The sequence below is a fragment of the Mercenaria mercenaria genome, chromosome 18 (assembly GCF_021730395.1).
Source record: "Mercenaria mercenaria strain notata chromosome 18, MADL_Memer_1, whole genome shotgun sequence".
Taxonomy (NCBI): domain Eukaryota; kingdom Metazoa; phylum Mollusca; class Bivalvia; order Venerida; family Veneridae; genus Mercenaria; species Mercenaria mercenaria.
In genome coordinates this window covers 29,588,677-29,605,103 of record NC_069378.1, presented here as the reverse complement: position 1 = coordinate 29,605,103, position 16,427 = coordinate 29,588,677, and the positions used below count along the sequence as shown (strand labels likewise).

At 36.8% G+C, this 16,427-nt stretch overlaps 1 protein-coding gene across 1 annotated transcript; it reads right to left on the bottom strand.

Annotated features, from left to right (window-relative positions):
* Positions 1 to 8,865: 8,865 nt before the first annotated feature.
* LOC123537752 (uncharacterized) lies at positions 8,866 to 13,232 on the bottom strand. Its single transcript, XM_053529654.1, has 2 exons — positions 12,880 to 13,232; positions 8,866 to 10,856 (listed from the first exon to the last, which is right to left on the bottom strand). Exons 1-2 carry the CDS (start codon positions 13,230 to 13,232, stop codon positions 9,530 to 9,532), a joined length of 1,680 nt encoding a protein of 559 aa, XP_053385629.1. The 3' UTR covers positions 8,866 to 9,529.
* Between the last annotated feature and the right edge of the window lie 3,195 nt (positions 13,233 to 16,427).

Genomic DNA, 16,427 nt, shown 5'->3' with positions numbered 1-16,427 from the left:
ACCGACACGGACTTGCTAAAACTTGTTTTGTTTCCCGCAAATTTGTTCAATGAAGTGTCCCTGACTGATGACACGAGTTTGCAAATTCGCATTGTTCCAGATTGTAATTATGCCAAGCACCAATTAACTTTTTGATATAGGCAGTGAAAGTGACGGTAATAGGGCCCTCCGAAATCCGACAATTCTCCTACGAGGGGGGGCAGGAAAAATAGCAGTTTTTTGGGGCGAAATTTCGGACCCGATTTTTGGCATGCAATGGATGCCCGGGTTGGTTAGATGCCCAAACCCAATTTAAATTTTCGATATAGGCAGTGAAAATGACGGTAATAGGACCCTCCCAAATCCGACAATTCTCCTACGAGGGGGGTCAGGAAAAATAGCAGTATTGGGTCGAAATTTCGGACCCAGATTTTTTGCATGCAATGGATGAAAGGATGGTCCTAGATGCCCAAGCACCAATTAACTTTTCGGTATAGGCAGTGAAAGTGACGGTAATAGCACCCTCCCAAATCCGACAATTCTCCTACTGAAAAAATATGATTGTTGAATAAATTAATCAGTGATCCCATCAATTATCTAAATCATTTAATTCAGTATACGATATAGAAGATATTTTCAACAAGAGAGATTTTTGCTTGTTTATTTGTTTTGAGTTAAGCGTCTTTTTTAATTGCATTTCAGTTATGTAACAGCGTATAATTAACCTTACCTTTTATAAACAGAAATGAATGAGAAAAAATGGAATTGTTTTATGTATCTCAAAGATATTAATTCTGCTTTGTTATTATTTAACAGGTCTGTAGAATTATACAAACAAAACAAGTGTAACATATTTGTATGTATGCCATAAAAGAAAAAAGTTAAAATGTTAAATAAAAAACACAAAGAGAGAGTTTTTTTTCTTGTTTATTTGTTTTGGGTTTAGCTCCTTTTTTCACTTGTATTTCAGTTATACAATTAACCTAACCAGTGTTCTTGGATTTTGTACCAGTGCAAAACTGCTCTCCGCAAGTAAATGATAACTTCCCCACATGAATCAGATATCATGGAGGACAAAAAATTGCAAACACAATTACTTTTAATAAATAATCATGGATAACATACGCTCTACCCGGGGATCGAACTCACGACCGCGCGGCTTTACCTATTAAGCTAAGCGGAGATGCATGAGAAGGAATCTTTTTCTTATCTCCCTTGATGTCCTGTCACTAAAACGAAAGTAGGGAATTCCGATTAATAATGTAGCATAGTATAGTTTCGAATTGTGGCCCGGGCACTGTATCTATATAAAAGTCGAAAATGAATTTTACATGCATTGATATTCAAGTAGTTATTTATTATAATGACTGAACTAAGGAGAGCCGAAAATAGTGACAAAAACATATGATAGTTACGACATTCGTTAATATTTGTCAACTTACTCGGTAGGCATTCTAAGTCTTAATCCGGAACTGGGTTTTCCCAAAATTATTACACATATATCCCTGATTTGTTATCTAAACTATTAAAGTTTAACCTTTAGTACATCAAATATTTCTTTGAATTGACATGCCAAACTGATACTGTTTACTGAAGACAAATATGTTAACGTCAATATGTATTGGATTTATAAAATAAGGTTGAATTTGTGTTCGTTTTTTTTTTGAGTTTATTATTTTGACATATTTCAGTACTAAACTGTGCCATCTATTTACAGAATGGTAGCGTGTGCATGCATGTTGGAAATAACAGACGTAAACCGAGATCCGGAGTAAATCTATTGATATTTGCGAGTTTTTGTTGCGATGTCAAATCCCAAAACTGTAGTCCCGAACGAGCTGGCGTTGTAGAGGGAGTGGACTCACGCCACGCCAATTTTGGACTGCACAGATGTGCAGGCTGATCATGATGTACACTGGCTGCAAAGGCAGACTCAGTTGTGTCCAGTATAATAAGGGTTGATTACCAGTCACTTCTAGGCTCTTAATGAAATCGTGATTACTGGCGAGGATTTCACCATTCATGTACACAGACAGGTTGAAGACTGGTCCATACTTTCTACCTTTCCTTTAGTTCTACTATATAAAGTATATGGGGAGCCATCCTACTTACCATTGCATCCACATCCTCATCTAGATTTGGGTAAAGTTAAATGCATTTCCACTTAATCTCTGTAATTACAAAATGGATTTGCTTCAGATTTGGAACAGTTGTTCCTTATCATCAACAATTGTTCCACATCATCGCACACATCTGACATAAAGTCCATAGCTATCACCAATATTTTATCCTTGGAATCACGGGTGAAAGTTTTGATGCTCTGCCACTCTGTTATTACTTAATGAATCTGATTCAAACTATTGCTCCACATCATGTACCCACATCTATCATATATTACAAGGCCTTTTTAGCTCACCAGAGCACGAAAAAGGTAAGCTATTGTGACTGGTCATTGTCCGGCGTCCGTTGGAGTCCGTCGTGTGTCATCCGTCAACATTTGCCTTGTTAAGAACTCGAAGAGGCCACCTTTATGAAACTTGGTCAGAATGTTTGTCTTGATGATCTCTAGGTCAAGTTCGAAACTGGGTCATGTGGGATCAAAAACTAGGTCAGTAGGCCAGATCAAAGGAAAATCTTTTTAACACTCAGTTTAATTTTGAAACTCATGAGAGTTGGTCAGAATATTTGTCTTGATGACCTCAAGGTCAAGTTTGAATCTGGGTCATGTGAGGTCAAAAACTAGGTCATGCGGTTAAATCAAAGAAAAGCTTGTTAACACTCTGGAGGCCACAGTTGTAGCCCAATCTTTATGAAACTTAGTCAGAATGTTTGTATAGATGATCTCTAGGTCAAGTTTGAAACTAGGTCATGTGGGGTAAAAAACTAGGTCAGTAGGCCAGATCAAAGGAGAATCTTGTTAACACTCTAGTCCACGATTTAAGTTTGAAACTCGTGAGAATTGGTCAGCATGAATGTCTTGATGACCTCTAGGTCAAGTTCGAATGTGGGTCATGTGGGGTCAAAAACTAGGTCACCCGGTCAAATCAAAGGAAAAACTTGTTAACATTCTATAAGAGGCCACAGTTGTGACCCAATCGTTCTGAAACTCAGTCAAAATGTTTATCTTGATGATCTCTAGGTCAAGTTCGAAACTGGATCATGTGGGATCAAAAACTAGGTCAGTAAGCCTGATCAACTCTGGTGAGAGATATAGGGCCATCATGGCCCTCTTGTTTCATTATCCAGCATCGAAATAGTCAAGTGCACTGGCATTGTGCTTGATCAGCTCTTAGTTTATTCCAGTCATTTAGCTCTACTACTCTAGTGCGCTTAGTAAGCTTTTAGGAATGTTTGATCCATTCTCTGTATACTATTTCTATAAAGAACTCCATTTGATGCACTTTATCTCTGTAATTACATGATGGATTTGCTTCAAACATGAAATAGTTATTCCTCATCATCGCCCATATCATATGGCACAAAGGGCATAACTCGCACCAATATTTTATTAATTTTCCCCCTTTTTGCTTAGAATTTCAGCTTAAAGTTATGATGTACTTTCCCTCTATCTCGGTTATTACTTAATGGATTTGATTCAAACTTACAACAGTAGTTCCTCATCATCACCAACATCATATGACACAAGGTCCATAACTGAGGCACCAGTTTTTCATGAATTATATCCCTTTTTACATGAAACTTTAGGTTAATTTTGATGCATTTTCACTATATCTGTCATTACAAAAGTGAAATTTTGATTCAAACTTAAAATTATTGTTCCACATCATCACCCACATCATTTGAACAACGTACTATAACAGTGGCACAAATAATTCAAGAATTGTGCTTAAAATTTCAGGTGCACTTTCACTCTATCTCTGTTATTATCGAACGGATTTGATTAAAACTTAGAAATAATTGTTCCACATCATCACCCGCATAATTTGAGACAAGGGATTTAAGTCGTGCACCAATTTTTCATGAATTATACCCTTTTTTATAATGCCCCCCTTCGAAGGAGGGGTATATTGTTTTGCAGATGTTGGTCAATCGGTATGTCGTTCGGTCGGTAGACCAGTCCGTTTCCAGATGATAACTCGAGAACGAATGAAAGTTGATAAGGAGGTTGTTTATGACAAGCAGATGACCCCTATAGATTTTGAGGTCAGTAGGTCAAAGGAAAAGGTCACAGTGAGTCGGAACAGTTAAACGGTTTCCAGATGATAACTCAAGAACACTTGGGTCTAGGATCATGAAAGTTGATAGAGAGGTTGGAAATGACCAGCAGATGACCCCTATTGATTTTGAGGTCAGTAGATTTAAGGTCAAGGTCACAGTGACCCGTAACAGTTAAACGGTTTCCGGATGATAGCTAAAGAACGCTTGGGCCTAGGATCATGAAAGTTGATAGGACGGTTGGTCATGACCAGCAGATGATCCCTATTGATTTTGAGGTCAGTAGGTTAAAGGTCAAGGTCACAGTGACCAGGAACAGTTTAACGGTTTCCGGATGATATTTCAAGAACCCTTGTTCCTAGGATCATGAAAATTGATAGGGAGGTTGGTCAGGACCAGCAGATGACCCCTATTGATATTGATGTCAGTTGGTCAAAGGTCAAGGTCACAGTGACAAGCGTATGTTCTCCGTGACTATTTGATAAACGACATTGTGTCTGAAATCATTAGTCCTCCACCTCTGATTTATGTGGGGAAGTTGGCAGTTACTTGCGGAGAACAGGTTTGTACTGGTACAGAATCCAGGAACACTGGTTTCTGGATGAAACCAGAATGATAACTCGAGAACGAATGAAAGTTGATAGGGAGGTTGGTCATGACATGCAAATGACCCCTATTGATTTTTAGGTCAGTAGGCCAAAGGTCAAGGCCACAGTGACCCGGAACAGTTTAACCATTTTGCAGACGATAACTCGAGAACGCTTGGGCATAGGATCACAAAACTTTATAGGGAGGTTGATCATGACCAGCAGACGATCCCTATTGATTTTGAGGTCAAAAGATCAAAGATCAAGGTCACATTGACCCAGAACAGTAGAACTTTTGTGTACAGTGACAAAATTATTTCTGTTCCTTGTGCAATTACTGAATGCATCAAGTTGAGGGGGTGGGGGAGGGTGCATTTCGTGTTCAACGAGCTCTTGTTTAGAATAATTGTTTGCCCTGTCCGTCCGTCACACTTCATTTCCAATTAATAAATGGAGAACCATTTGACCTAGAACCTTCAAACTTCATACGGTGGCAGGGCTTATGGAGATGACTCCTACTGTTTTGGGGTCAATCCATCAAAGGTCAAGGTCATAGGGCCTGAACATGGAAAATCATTTCCAATCAATAACTTGAGACCCACTTTACCCAGCATGTTGAAACTTCATAGAATGATTGGACATGCAGAGTAGATGACCCCTTTAAAACCATTTACCTAGAACCTTCAAACTTCATAGGGTGATAGGACTTACAGAGTAGATGACTCTTACTGTTTTTGGGGCCACTATCCAAGGTCAAGGTCACAGGGGACTGAACAAGGACAATTCTTTTCAATCAATAACTTGAGTACCACTTGACCGAGAATGTTGAAACTTAGTGGGTTGGATGGAAATGCCAAGTAGATGATGACCCCTTCTGATTTTGGGGTCACTCTATCAAAGGTCAAGGTCACAGGGACCTGAACAGGGAAACCGTTTCCAATTGATAACTTGAGAACCACTAGGCCCAGAATGTTGAAACTTAATGGGATGACTGGACATGCCAAGTAGATGATCCCTCTTGATTTTTGGGTCATTCTGTTAAAGGTCAAGGTCGCAGGGGCCTGAACATGGAAAACCATTTTCGGTCAGTAACTTGAGAACCACTTGACCCAGAATGTTGAAACTTCATAAGATGATTGGACATGCAGAGTAGATGACCCCTTTAAAACCATTTACCTAGAACCTTCAAACTTCATAGGGTGATAGGACTTACAGAGTAGATGACTCTTACTGTTTTTGGGGCCACTATCCAAGGTCAAGGTCACAGGGGACTGAACAAGGACAATTCTTTTCAATCAATAACTTGAGTACCACTTGACCGAGAATGTTGAAACTTAGTGGGTTGGATGGAAATGCCAAGTAGATGATGACCCCTTCTGATTTTGGGGTCACTCTATCAAAGGTCAAGGTCACAGGGACCTGAACAGGGAAACCGTTTCCAATTGATAACTTGAGAACCACTAGGCCCAGAATGTTGAAACTTAATGGGATGACTGGACATGCCAAGTAGATGATCCCTCTTGCAGCCAACCCCTCTTTGACTTTCGCTCATGTCCCCTATTTACTTCTTGTCTATACGACTATGCATTGTGGGAGACATGCGCTTTTCTGCAAAAGCATTTTCTAATTTCAGTATAATTTTGAAGCTGTTTTTGCCATATTTCTGTTGTTACTAAATGAATCGGATTTAAACGTAAATTTGTTATTCCAGATCATCCCACATCATATGACACAAGGTCCATAATGTTAGCATAAATATGTTGTTAGTTATGCCCGATTTTTAACTAAGGCTCGCCTGCTTAGTTTAATAGGGAGAGCGCAGATTTAGTGGGGTCGTGATTCTGATCCCTGGGTGAATGATGACTTGATATAAGGCATTGTGTCTGAAATCATTCGTCCTCCATCTCTGATTCATGTGGGGAAGTTGCCAGTTACTTGCGGAGAACAGGTTTGTACTGAAACAGAATCCAGGAACATTGGTTAGATTTACTGCTTGCCGTTACATAACTGAAAGACTGTTAAAAAACGGCGATAAACCTTAAAACAAACAAACAGACAGAACTTAGAATTTCAAGTTCACAACAAGTTCAATTTGTGATGCCCTTCTGCTCTATCTCAATTTTGATTCAAACTCCACATTATTAGCCACATAATATGACTCGTGGTGCATTACTCTTGCAGAAATTTTCAATGAATAATGCCCATTTTTACTTATTTAATGGTTTGATACACTTCACCTTGCATCACGCGCCCAATATGAAATTCAGTTGTCAATGTATGGCAAAATATTGACGTTTCCCGTACCTTTGTACTTACCTAGAACGCTAGAAATAAGTATAGGTTATTAACTTTGTATGTGGAAATATGCACGATTTCTGCAGCGGTAATATTGCGCGACTTTAGGAGCGCAGTATTATCTGCGAAAGAAAGAGTGCATATATCCACATACAAAGTTGATAACCTTTTTATTACATACCTACTATCAAATAATTAATTTATGTCTAAATTATCGTTCGGAAAGAAAGGACAGGAAAATACGAAAAGAATTTCTCCGAAAATGTAATAAACAAATCAAACTGACGCGCATTAATATTTTCTGCGAAAATGACGTAAACTTGTTGTCGCAACGTGTGCGTGGACACCATGGACGTCACGTGATTCTTTCCATTACAACGTTAAGAAAACATTCCACGTCCGATATGAAAGCGTTCCACGTCAATATGGAAAAATACTGCACGATCGCGGTCCATTGAAACTCAATGGAAAATAATTTTAGGTATGTAGACTCTAATAATATATCTGATACAGTGGTTTGTCGTTGAATAAAATCATTGCTTGGAGTTCAGATGCGAAGGAATTAGGCTTATATAACAATTTAATTCTATCACGTTATCAAGAATTTTTAAGTACATCCTTGACGACGTCCGTCAAAATATTTGTCTGTTTTTGTTGGTTTCCTTTTCAACGCGCCGCTATGCCGTTTGACGCTATGACGTAATAATTGTGACGTCAGAACAGTGAATTGTTGTAAATAACACACAACTTTCAGCCTTCTTTGTTTAATAGGAAAATGAATCAAGTCGTGTTAGAATTTATCAAAAAATCTGACATTTCATATTTTTATTCACATCTTTTGCAATATTATTATGTTTGCAGCTGATATTTTAACACATACGTATATACATTTTTACATGAATGATTTTAGATATGCTTTACATTTTTACATAAATGATTTTAGATATGTTTTACATTTTTACATAATGTGCTTTACATTTTTACATATTAAATGATTTTAGATATGCTTTACATTTTTACATAAATGATTTAAGGTATGCTTTACAATTGGCGTTTTCAATAAAACTTCTTCTCGGCGATATATGACCATTTTATGTCGATTCGCCGTAAAACCCAACTCACTCACTCACTCACTAGAATATTACATAATCGTTTCTATTCCCCGTTAAGTTACAATGTTACCGGAAACGTCAATATTTTCCCATACACTGACGCCTGAATTTCACATCGTGTGCGTAACGTCGTTACATTAATTAAGATTTCTAACACGATCCGATTCATTTTCCAATTAAACAAAGAAGGCAGAAAACAGTGAATTATTATACAACAAATCACTGTTCTGACGTCACAATTATTACGTCATGGCGTCAAACGGCGCTGGAAAAGAAACCGATTGAAAACGGGCAAATATTTAGTGAATGCCGTCAAGGATGTACTTTAAAGTCCTTGGTAACATGTTAGAATCGAAATAATATATCTCATTTAGTGATTTGCTCTTGAATAAAATCATTGTTTGTCGTTCAGATGCGTATCATTATATCACTCGGGCTGCGTCCTCGTGATATAATTCCTTCGCATCTGAACTCCAAACAATGATTTATTCAACGACGAATCACTAAATGAGATATATTATTTCTTAAATAATTTATAGCAAAAGAGTGTTTTAATACTATTTATGCACGATGGTGGTTATGCGTTGGGCGTAATAATTTCACGAGGGCGCAGCCACCACGGAGGAGGGATTCATATTTTACAAACAAATACATATTTAACTTCTGTGTAGCCTACTGCACAATGCGTAACACATGGCTGAAATTTATATACAAAGTTGATCAACTAATTTCCCAGTTATTTGACAGCAAGCTCATCAAAGACCGTTTGTTCCCCAACCCTTGTAAGAATTAAGTCTATCAGTCTTAAAATGAGCGTATAATTTAGTTCATCTGTGTCTGTCTGTCTGTCTTAGGTCTTTAGAAAGACTTGAGCAGGAATAATACCAGAATAATACCAGTGTCTATAATGTCATATGTTTAAAAATGAGAGAAACTCGGAGAGACAAAGTATTGACAAATATAACTTGTGTATTCTGATATATATGCAGTTATGGTCGTTATTTACACATCGAAATCATATTGTAATTATTGCATTTTAGATGAAAATAATCAAAAGTTTATACATCAGAAAATAGTGTGTCTAGTTCGAAGAAGAGAATGAAATGCCACTGTTTCAATCAAACCGAGTCTGCTATTATTCTTCTTGGTTGCATTCTTTGCTTCCGAAGGATCATTTTACAGATTTCATTTGATATGATATGACGAATTGGCTAAACCTGCTTAGACCTATACTCCTATTTTTAAATAACTTCATTTTGTCGAAAACAAAACTGCCTATAATATTTTGCAGAAATATGGTTTGCCATCCTAAGAAGTCAGTGTTCATTAGCATAAGGTCAATGATGTACTAGTTTTGATTGTGCGTAGGTATTACAAACCTTATATTCTAGATAATGTGTACACGTGTATTTTATTTGAACTGCTTCCTATTAGTAGTCCAGAGTTCTTTCTGTCAAAAGCTAAAGCATACGGATACTTTAACTGCTCTGAAGCTCCTAGCAACTCTCCAATTTTTCTGCCATCTTTGTCAATCTGTAAAACGTTGTTGGAAGCTAATCCACTCGCCAAGATAATATCACCCGGCAGGACACACACTCCCCATGGCCTTTGTAACTTGGGATCACTGAATGTCCAAATGGTCTTACCGTCCTTGACCAAAGCCTTAATTTTTCCATCACTATCATCAGTGACGAACATGTACAAATTTTGTGTATTAAACGCCAATTGTTTAGCTGACACGAACATTTTGTCACCAGTTTCTTCCTTACTGTATGCTTGTAACAATACTCCTGATTTTGTATAAACAGAAACTTGATTTCCGCCGCAAATCAACAAGGAACCTTGTAAAACATCATAGGAAACTCCGACTTCTGAACTGTCGATATTAAATGCTGTTTTCAGTTCCATTCTTTGTCCCAAAGACACAAATTGTATTTTATTCTTACCATCTAGAAATGTTGCGACTTCGTTTGTACCTGTTCTGCATACTGAATACGGCCTCCCATCAACCTGAATATGATCTTCGACCGTGAAGCTTTCGTTCAGTCTCTTTAGTTTTGAATGTGTCCAATCGCCAATCACGAATGTTCCGTCATCCATGGTACATATACCAGTTATTTCACAGCGCTGTGGACCAACCTTGAATTTTCCATACAATGTTGCTCTGTATTCTTTAATATCTTCTTCAGCATCAACTACACATCCCAGCGAATCCAGAGTTTTCTTCAGGCCTTGATTTAACGTGAACTTCAGTTCTTCATTTGTCCTAACTTTTGACATGTCACTCAAAAGTGCTTCGCACTCCTTTATTGAAACTTTGCTCGTTTTAATATTCACAAACAATTGCGCTTCGTTTTTACTGGACAATTTCTTTTCACTCGTTGTCGTTGTTGAAATAACAGTATCTAAAGTATCTAAATCTGACTGTATGACGTTCTTACATCCTTCATACTTCGAACGTATTTGCTTCTTTGAAGTTTCTGCAAGCTCTTTTATCCTCTTGATCAGTTCTTCTTTGAAGCTGTCTACGTCTTCTAACAACTTATTCTTTTGCTTCTCAAGATCATTCAGTTTATTGTTTCTTGCTTCTCTTTCCTGTTTCATCTTGGATAGAATATTTTGAAGTGAATGTTTGGTGTCCTTGTACTCAGCACTGTCTTTTATACCCTTTGAAATGTCGGTAAGATAGTCTATATTTACACATGCCCTGAAAATGAAATTAGCAATTGATAAACATCGATTTTACTGTTAGATCGAAAGACGTGTCAAAGGCAAACACGGTTGTTATAAATATTTTGTTTAGTGCGTTTTAAAGAAAGGCTTTAAGAACAAGGCTTTCATAGAATATTCTAAAGATTTTATCAACCATACAACTGCAGTTTGTAAGTGTTGTTTGGCGTCCGTAAAACGTCTTGCCATACCATATTTGTTCTTCCATATTATAATTTCATTACTGTCATAATTAGGCCACTTACAAGTTTCTCAAAAATATTTTTTTCACGAAGAATAAATGTATAAAAGTTTCCATCATAACGATTCTGCGTATATTTAGCTCAGTGTTGTCTGTCTATATACTTTGATTGTTATAACCGTTTGTCTAAAATATACCGGTTAGATAGTACGAGGAATAAAAAATGGTATATTTGTTCTTTATTTGAGATAAAGCAGCATTTCGTAATTTAGACATTTTTTTTCATTCATATTGCAAAACTTAGAAATAATTTAATGTGTATGCTTTGTTAAATATTTAACACTATGAATTTAGGGAGACCGTGTAAGCTTCACAATAATTATTAACATAACGGGGAAAAGGACATATTTTTGAAAACGAAGTTTGATGCTTCCTCTTCGAAATAAGTCATGCACATTAGAAGTATATGTTATGCTTCTCAAATGAATATCTATACTGGTTGGGAACCATTTCCCGGACACATTTTCATATTTCGGCTCCATTATTCCCAAAAAAAGTACTTGACATAAATGAAGGCCACACTGCACAAACTTCAGCTCCTTCTGCATCCGATGTTGTAATCACCATCGCGTTGTGACGTAAAATATGGGTTCCATGGGTCCTCAAATGGGGTCACTAAATGAAGTTATTTTCCCCTTGAGGTAAACTAGTAGCCGGACAAATTTTTGACGATGTTTTGCTGTTATTTTGATATCGAAATGTGTAATTAAACTATTTTTACACATTGTTTTATCATTAATCTCTTTAAAAATTCACACGAAACATAACCCGTCGTTCAATAGCAGCTTAGTACGAAATCAAACCGAGATTGACTATTAAAACCTCGAATTTGGTCTAACACGAATTCTTGATAATTCCAATAGATATAGAATAAAATTAGTGCAAAAATTGACAGACCTGCATTTTATATAACAATTACCATGAAATTAAAAGTAGCACATGTGATCAGCAGACAATCAATATGTAGTTTAATTATTTTTTCCCCACTTGATACCTCGACAAGTGTAAACTACAGCGCATGCGCAATGCTATCTTCATGCCCTGTTAAGACATAAAGTTGTTTTGTAAACACAGGTAAGGTATCATGATAAAACACAACATTATACAGCCTTGTAATATAGTGGTTTGTTGTAGACATGAAGAACAAACATCTTAATGATCTAGATGAAACAATCACGTGAATAACAACGAAATAAAGCGGATATTGCAAGTGTCCGAAATTGGTCTTGTCCGGAAACTGCTTCCCAACCAGTATATAACATCTGTACAAAAGTGCCTTTGAACATTTAGTATGTACCATGTATGTTAGTCCGAAATAGATATTCGTTTGACGATCGGATTGCCGAATTCACTGCATTGCAGAACCTTGAATTACCTAACTGATATATCATTCATTGTCGGTTCCTGTCTTCGGTTTTGCACACTAATGCGTTCAAATAATTACATTTTACCATCAATGCAAAGGATAATATTACTCGACAAAAACAATAGCGAACGTGTTGGGATATTTTCTGGTCATTTGGAATCATGGAGTCCATTCAATATCTATTTAATAGAATAATAGACTAATAGAATTCCTCTTAAGCCAGTACAGAGGGGTGATGCACTTTTCATTACCTCTCATGAACGGACATGAACAGGCTCAGCATCACCTAATCTCGGTTGCATTCTTTGTTTTCAAAATATCTTTTTATAGCATTTATTTAACAAAAATGTGACCTTCGAAACGGGTTATATATTTATGTTCTCAGCTGTTTACCTGTGTTTTATAGCAATACAAGCTGCACAGCACACTTCGTCATGATCTTTACAGAACTTATCAACCAATTTTCCATGGTGGATTGAACATCGCTCTGTCGGCAGGCTCACTCCAGTTTCGTAGTTTTCCTTTTGTTTGTCTTGTCCGGACTTGTCTAAAATCTGGTGCGATCTTAACGCCGGGAATTTGTTATGATCCAGCAGACATTTAGCACAGAAATATGATCCACAGTCAACACAGAATTTATCCGCTTCTTTTGTCCTTCCGGATTCTGAACACGGTGAACAACACGTGTCGAAAATCTCCTCTGATCCTTCAGCGATAGATTTTGTGAAATCGTTACCGGCAGCCATTTTGTGGGTGTATTGATTCACGTATCTACACAATGTACTTGAAACATGACCTGATATTATTTAAACTTCCTCGTGGATGTTTTACAAGGCGCAAAATCTGAATTAATGTGCCTTTTAAATTAACAAATTTATGCATGTAATAAACATCTAAAATCTTATTGCTTGACATCCATGGAGAATCTCCAGTAGCCGTTTTTTTTTTAAATTGCAAGGTGCGTGTGTGCATTTATATTTATATCTTAAATGCATTTCGTATTTTAATTTTACGCCGACATTGGCTAAATGAGGCATTATACAGATTTTGTTAAAATTATTGAAGAATACTATACGCTGAATATTTAAACAGTATAGAAAATGTCTAAATCTTTGTAAATATGATATTTTGTTTCTGCTTTTCACGGAATGGGCTGGGGTTATTTTACGAATTCCACCCTTCTACCAGGAATTTTAGTGAATAATACGTCCTATTATGGACAACCATTGTATACGCAGGGTATGGTAAATTACAAGTTAATATAATTTACACTAGTGACAAGGCAACTTCAAACGTTTAACAAGTAGATGCTTTTTTTTTCAACTTTTGCAGGAAAATGATTATTTTACAAAAGATGACGAGGAAGGTTTTGAGAAATATTAACATTTTCAATTTGTAAACAAAAATGAAAATCATTTTTGTTTCAACATTGCAACACCATATTTTGATGGAAAGATTTAATAATTAGCTACTACAAATGTTAGAAAATGTTATGCCTTATGGAAGTTAGATTTTATCTTATCTAAACTCTGATGAAAAGTGTTGAGAAGGCGATTACGCGTTACGTGTCAATAAAATAAGTGCTTAAAGTTCAGGTTAAATATTTTATGCCGGAAAAATGACATCTTACCTTGTGCGCACGACATCTTACCTCGTGCGACCGACATCTTATCTCGAGCGCACGACATCTGATTTCGTGCGATCGACATATCATCTTATGCGCACGACATATCATCTCGAACGCACCACATCTTATCTCGATATACATCTTATCTATTAAGGGCCCTTTATGTGTATTCAGTTCATGAGTAAAAACATACGGACGAGTAGATAAATAGGGTCCCGCCTAGTCTCTCAAGTACAAATAAATCACATCATTTGGAAGAGCATTGCACATAATATGTCATCATATCTTCCAAATTAAACGGAAATAATGATGCTTTCTGCATTTTCGAATAGCGACAAATCGCAGTTCGGCTGATAGTATCAATTCGCACATCGGAAAAGTTATAAAATTGTATGCATATATTAAGGGAATACAGGAAAATTCTTTGATATATATATAGGCGAAGCTTACATACTTAATCTTTATTTCGTCAAAGACATAAATTTATTCCTTTGCGTCATCACTGAATATTTGCAGCATATTTTTAATCAGTTTTTGTATTTATCTTGCTACCCTGCAAACCCGTGTAACGGTTATAAATATGAAAAAAAGAGCAAAAACAGTGGGAATCGAATTGGCATTTGAATTGGTATCGCACGAGACATAATGTGAATTTGATTCAAACTTAAAATGATTGTTCCGGATCGTCACCCACATCATATGACACAACTTCATGACGCCGGCCTCAATTTATTACGAGATATGCCCAATTTTTAACTTAAGTTTTAGGCTCGCCTGCTTAGCTCAACAGTTCATGGGGTCGTAAGTTTGATCCCCGAACGAGGCGTATGTTCTCCTTGATGATTTGATAAAATACATTGGGTCTGAAAACATTCTTCATCCATCTCTGATTCATGTGGGGAAATTGGCATTTACTTGCGGAGAACAAGTTTGTACTGGTACAGATTCCAGGAACACAGCTTAGGTTAACTGTCTGCCGTTACTTGACTGAAATACTGTGGAAAGACGGCGTTAAACCCAAAACAAACAAAACTTGGAATTTCGGGTTCAATTGTGAGGCACTTTTGCTCTATCTCAATTATTACTAAATTAATCAACTGAATTATTACTAAATTAATTTGATTCAAACTTAAAATGGTTGTTCCACATTATTAGCGTCATGCTATGACTCGTGGTGCATCACTCTTGCAGAAATTTTTCATGAATTATTGCCCCTTTTTATTTATGTAATGGTTTGATACATTACCTCACATCACGCACCCAATATGAAATTCAGGTGTCAGTGTATAGAAAAAATTTGACGTTTCCCATACCATTGTACTTACGTAGAACGTTATATTATTACATAATCGTTTCTATTCCCTGTTAAGTTACAATGTTACCGGAAACGTCAATATTTTTCCATACACTGACGCTTGAATTTCATATTGGGTGCGTGACGTTATACAATGTGAGTCGTTACATTATTCTTTTCTTTAGTTCAGTATTTTCAATCTTATTCAGGCTATTGAACAAATTCATAATATTTACATTATATTTATACGTGTAGATGTGTATGTAATAAAAAGGTTATTACCTTTGCATTGGGAAATATGCTCCTAAAGTCGCGCAACATTTCTGCTGCAGAACTCGTGCATATTTCCTGATACAAAGCCTTCAAACTTCATAGGGAATAAATCCTATCAATTTTCGTCGCGAAGCGATGAAAATCGGGATCGATCCCTCTACGGTAACATGCGATATATCGAATGAGATATATACTATCGAATTAAAATCGTGTACTTCCGGCACGTGCACAGAGCGTCTGACTTCGGATTTTTTGGAAGAATACGTTTTTGCCATGTACCTGATAAGCGTCCACATAACTTGTCCGAACCGCAACGTCTTGCACATCAGTACAAGTATGAATATATGGTATATATACTTGTAAATAAAATCACCTAGTGAGCACAGTTCATATAAATAGATATACCTCTCCGGTGGGTGCGCCTATCTGAGGGGCGGAAATTACCTGTAATACAATACAATATTGGCAGTGTTGTTTTTATTCCAAAATCTACTTTTAAATTCCTAGCGTAGCGACGAAAATTGGGATCGATCCCTCTACGGTAACATGTGAAATACCGAATGAGATATTTACTATCGAATTAAGAAATGTGTCAATCCGTGCTGTCATTAGACAGATTTTTTAGCTCACCAGAGCACGAAGCTATTGAGACTGGTCATTTTCCGTCGTGTGTCGTCCGTCGTCCGTCAACATTAGCCTTGTTAACACTCTAGAGGCCACATTTATGACCCTATCTTCATGAAACTT

Excerpts from the sequence above, each read along its gene's own strand:
- LOC123537752 (XM_053529654.1), bottom strand. The coding sequence starts at position 13,232 with ATGGCTGCCGGTAACGATTTCACAAAATCTATCGCTGAAGGATCAGAG. Across the intron at positions 10,857-12,879 it reads TGTATTGCTATAAAACACAG|GGCATGTGTAAATATAGACT; the intron begins GTAAACAGCTGA and ends TTTCATTTTCAG.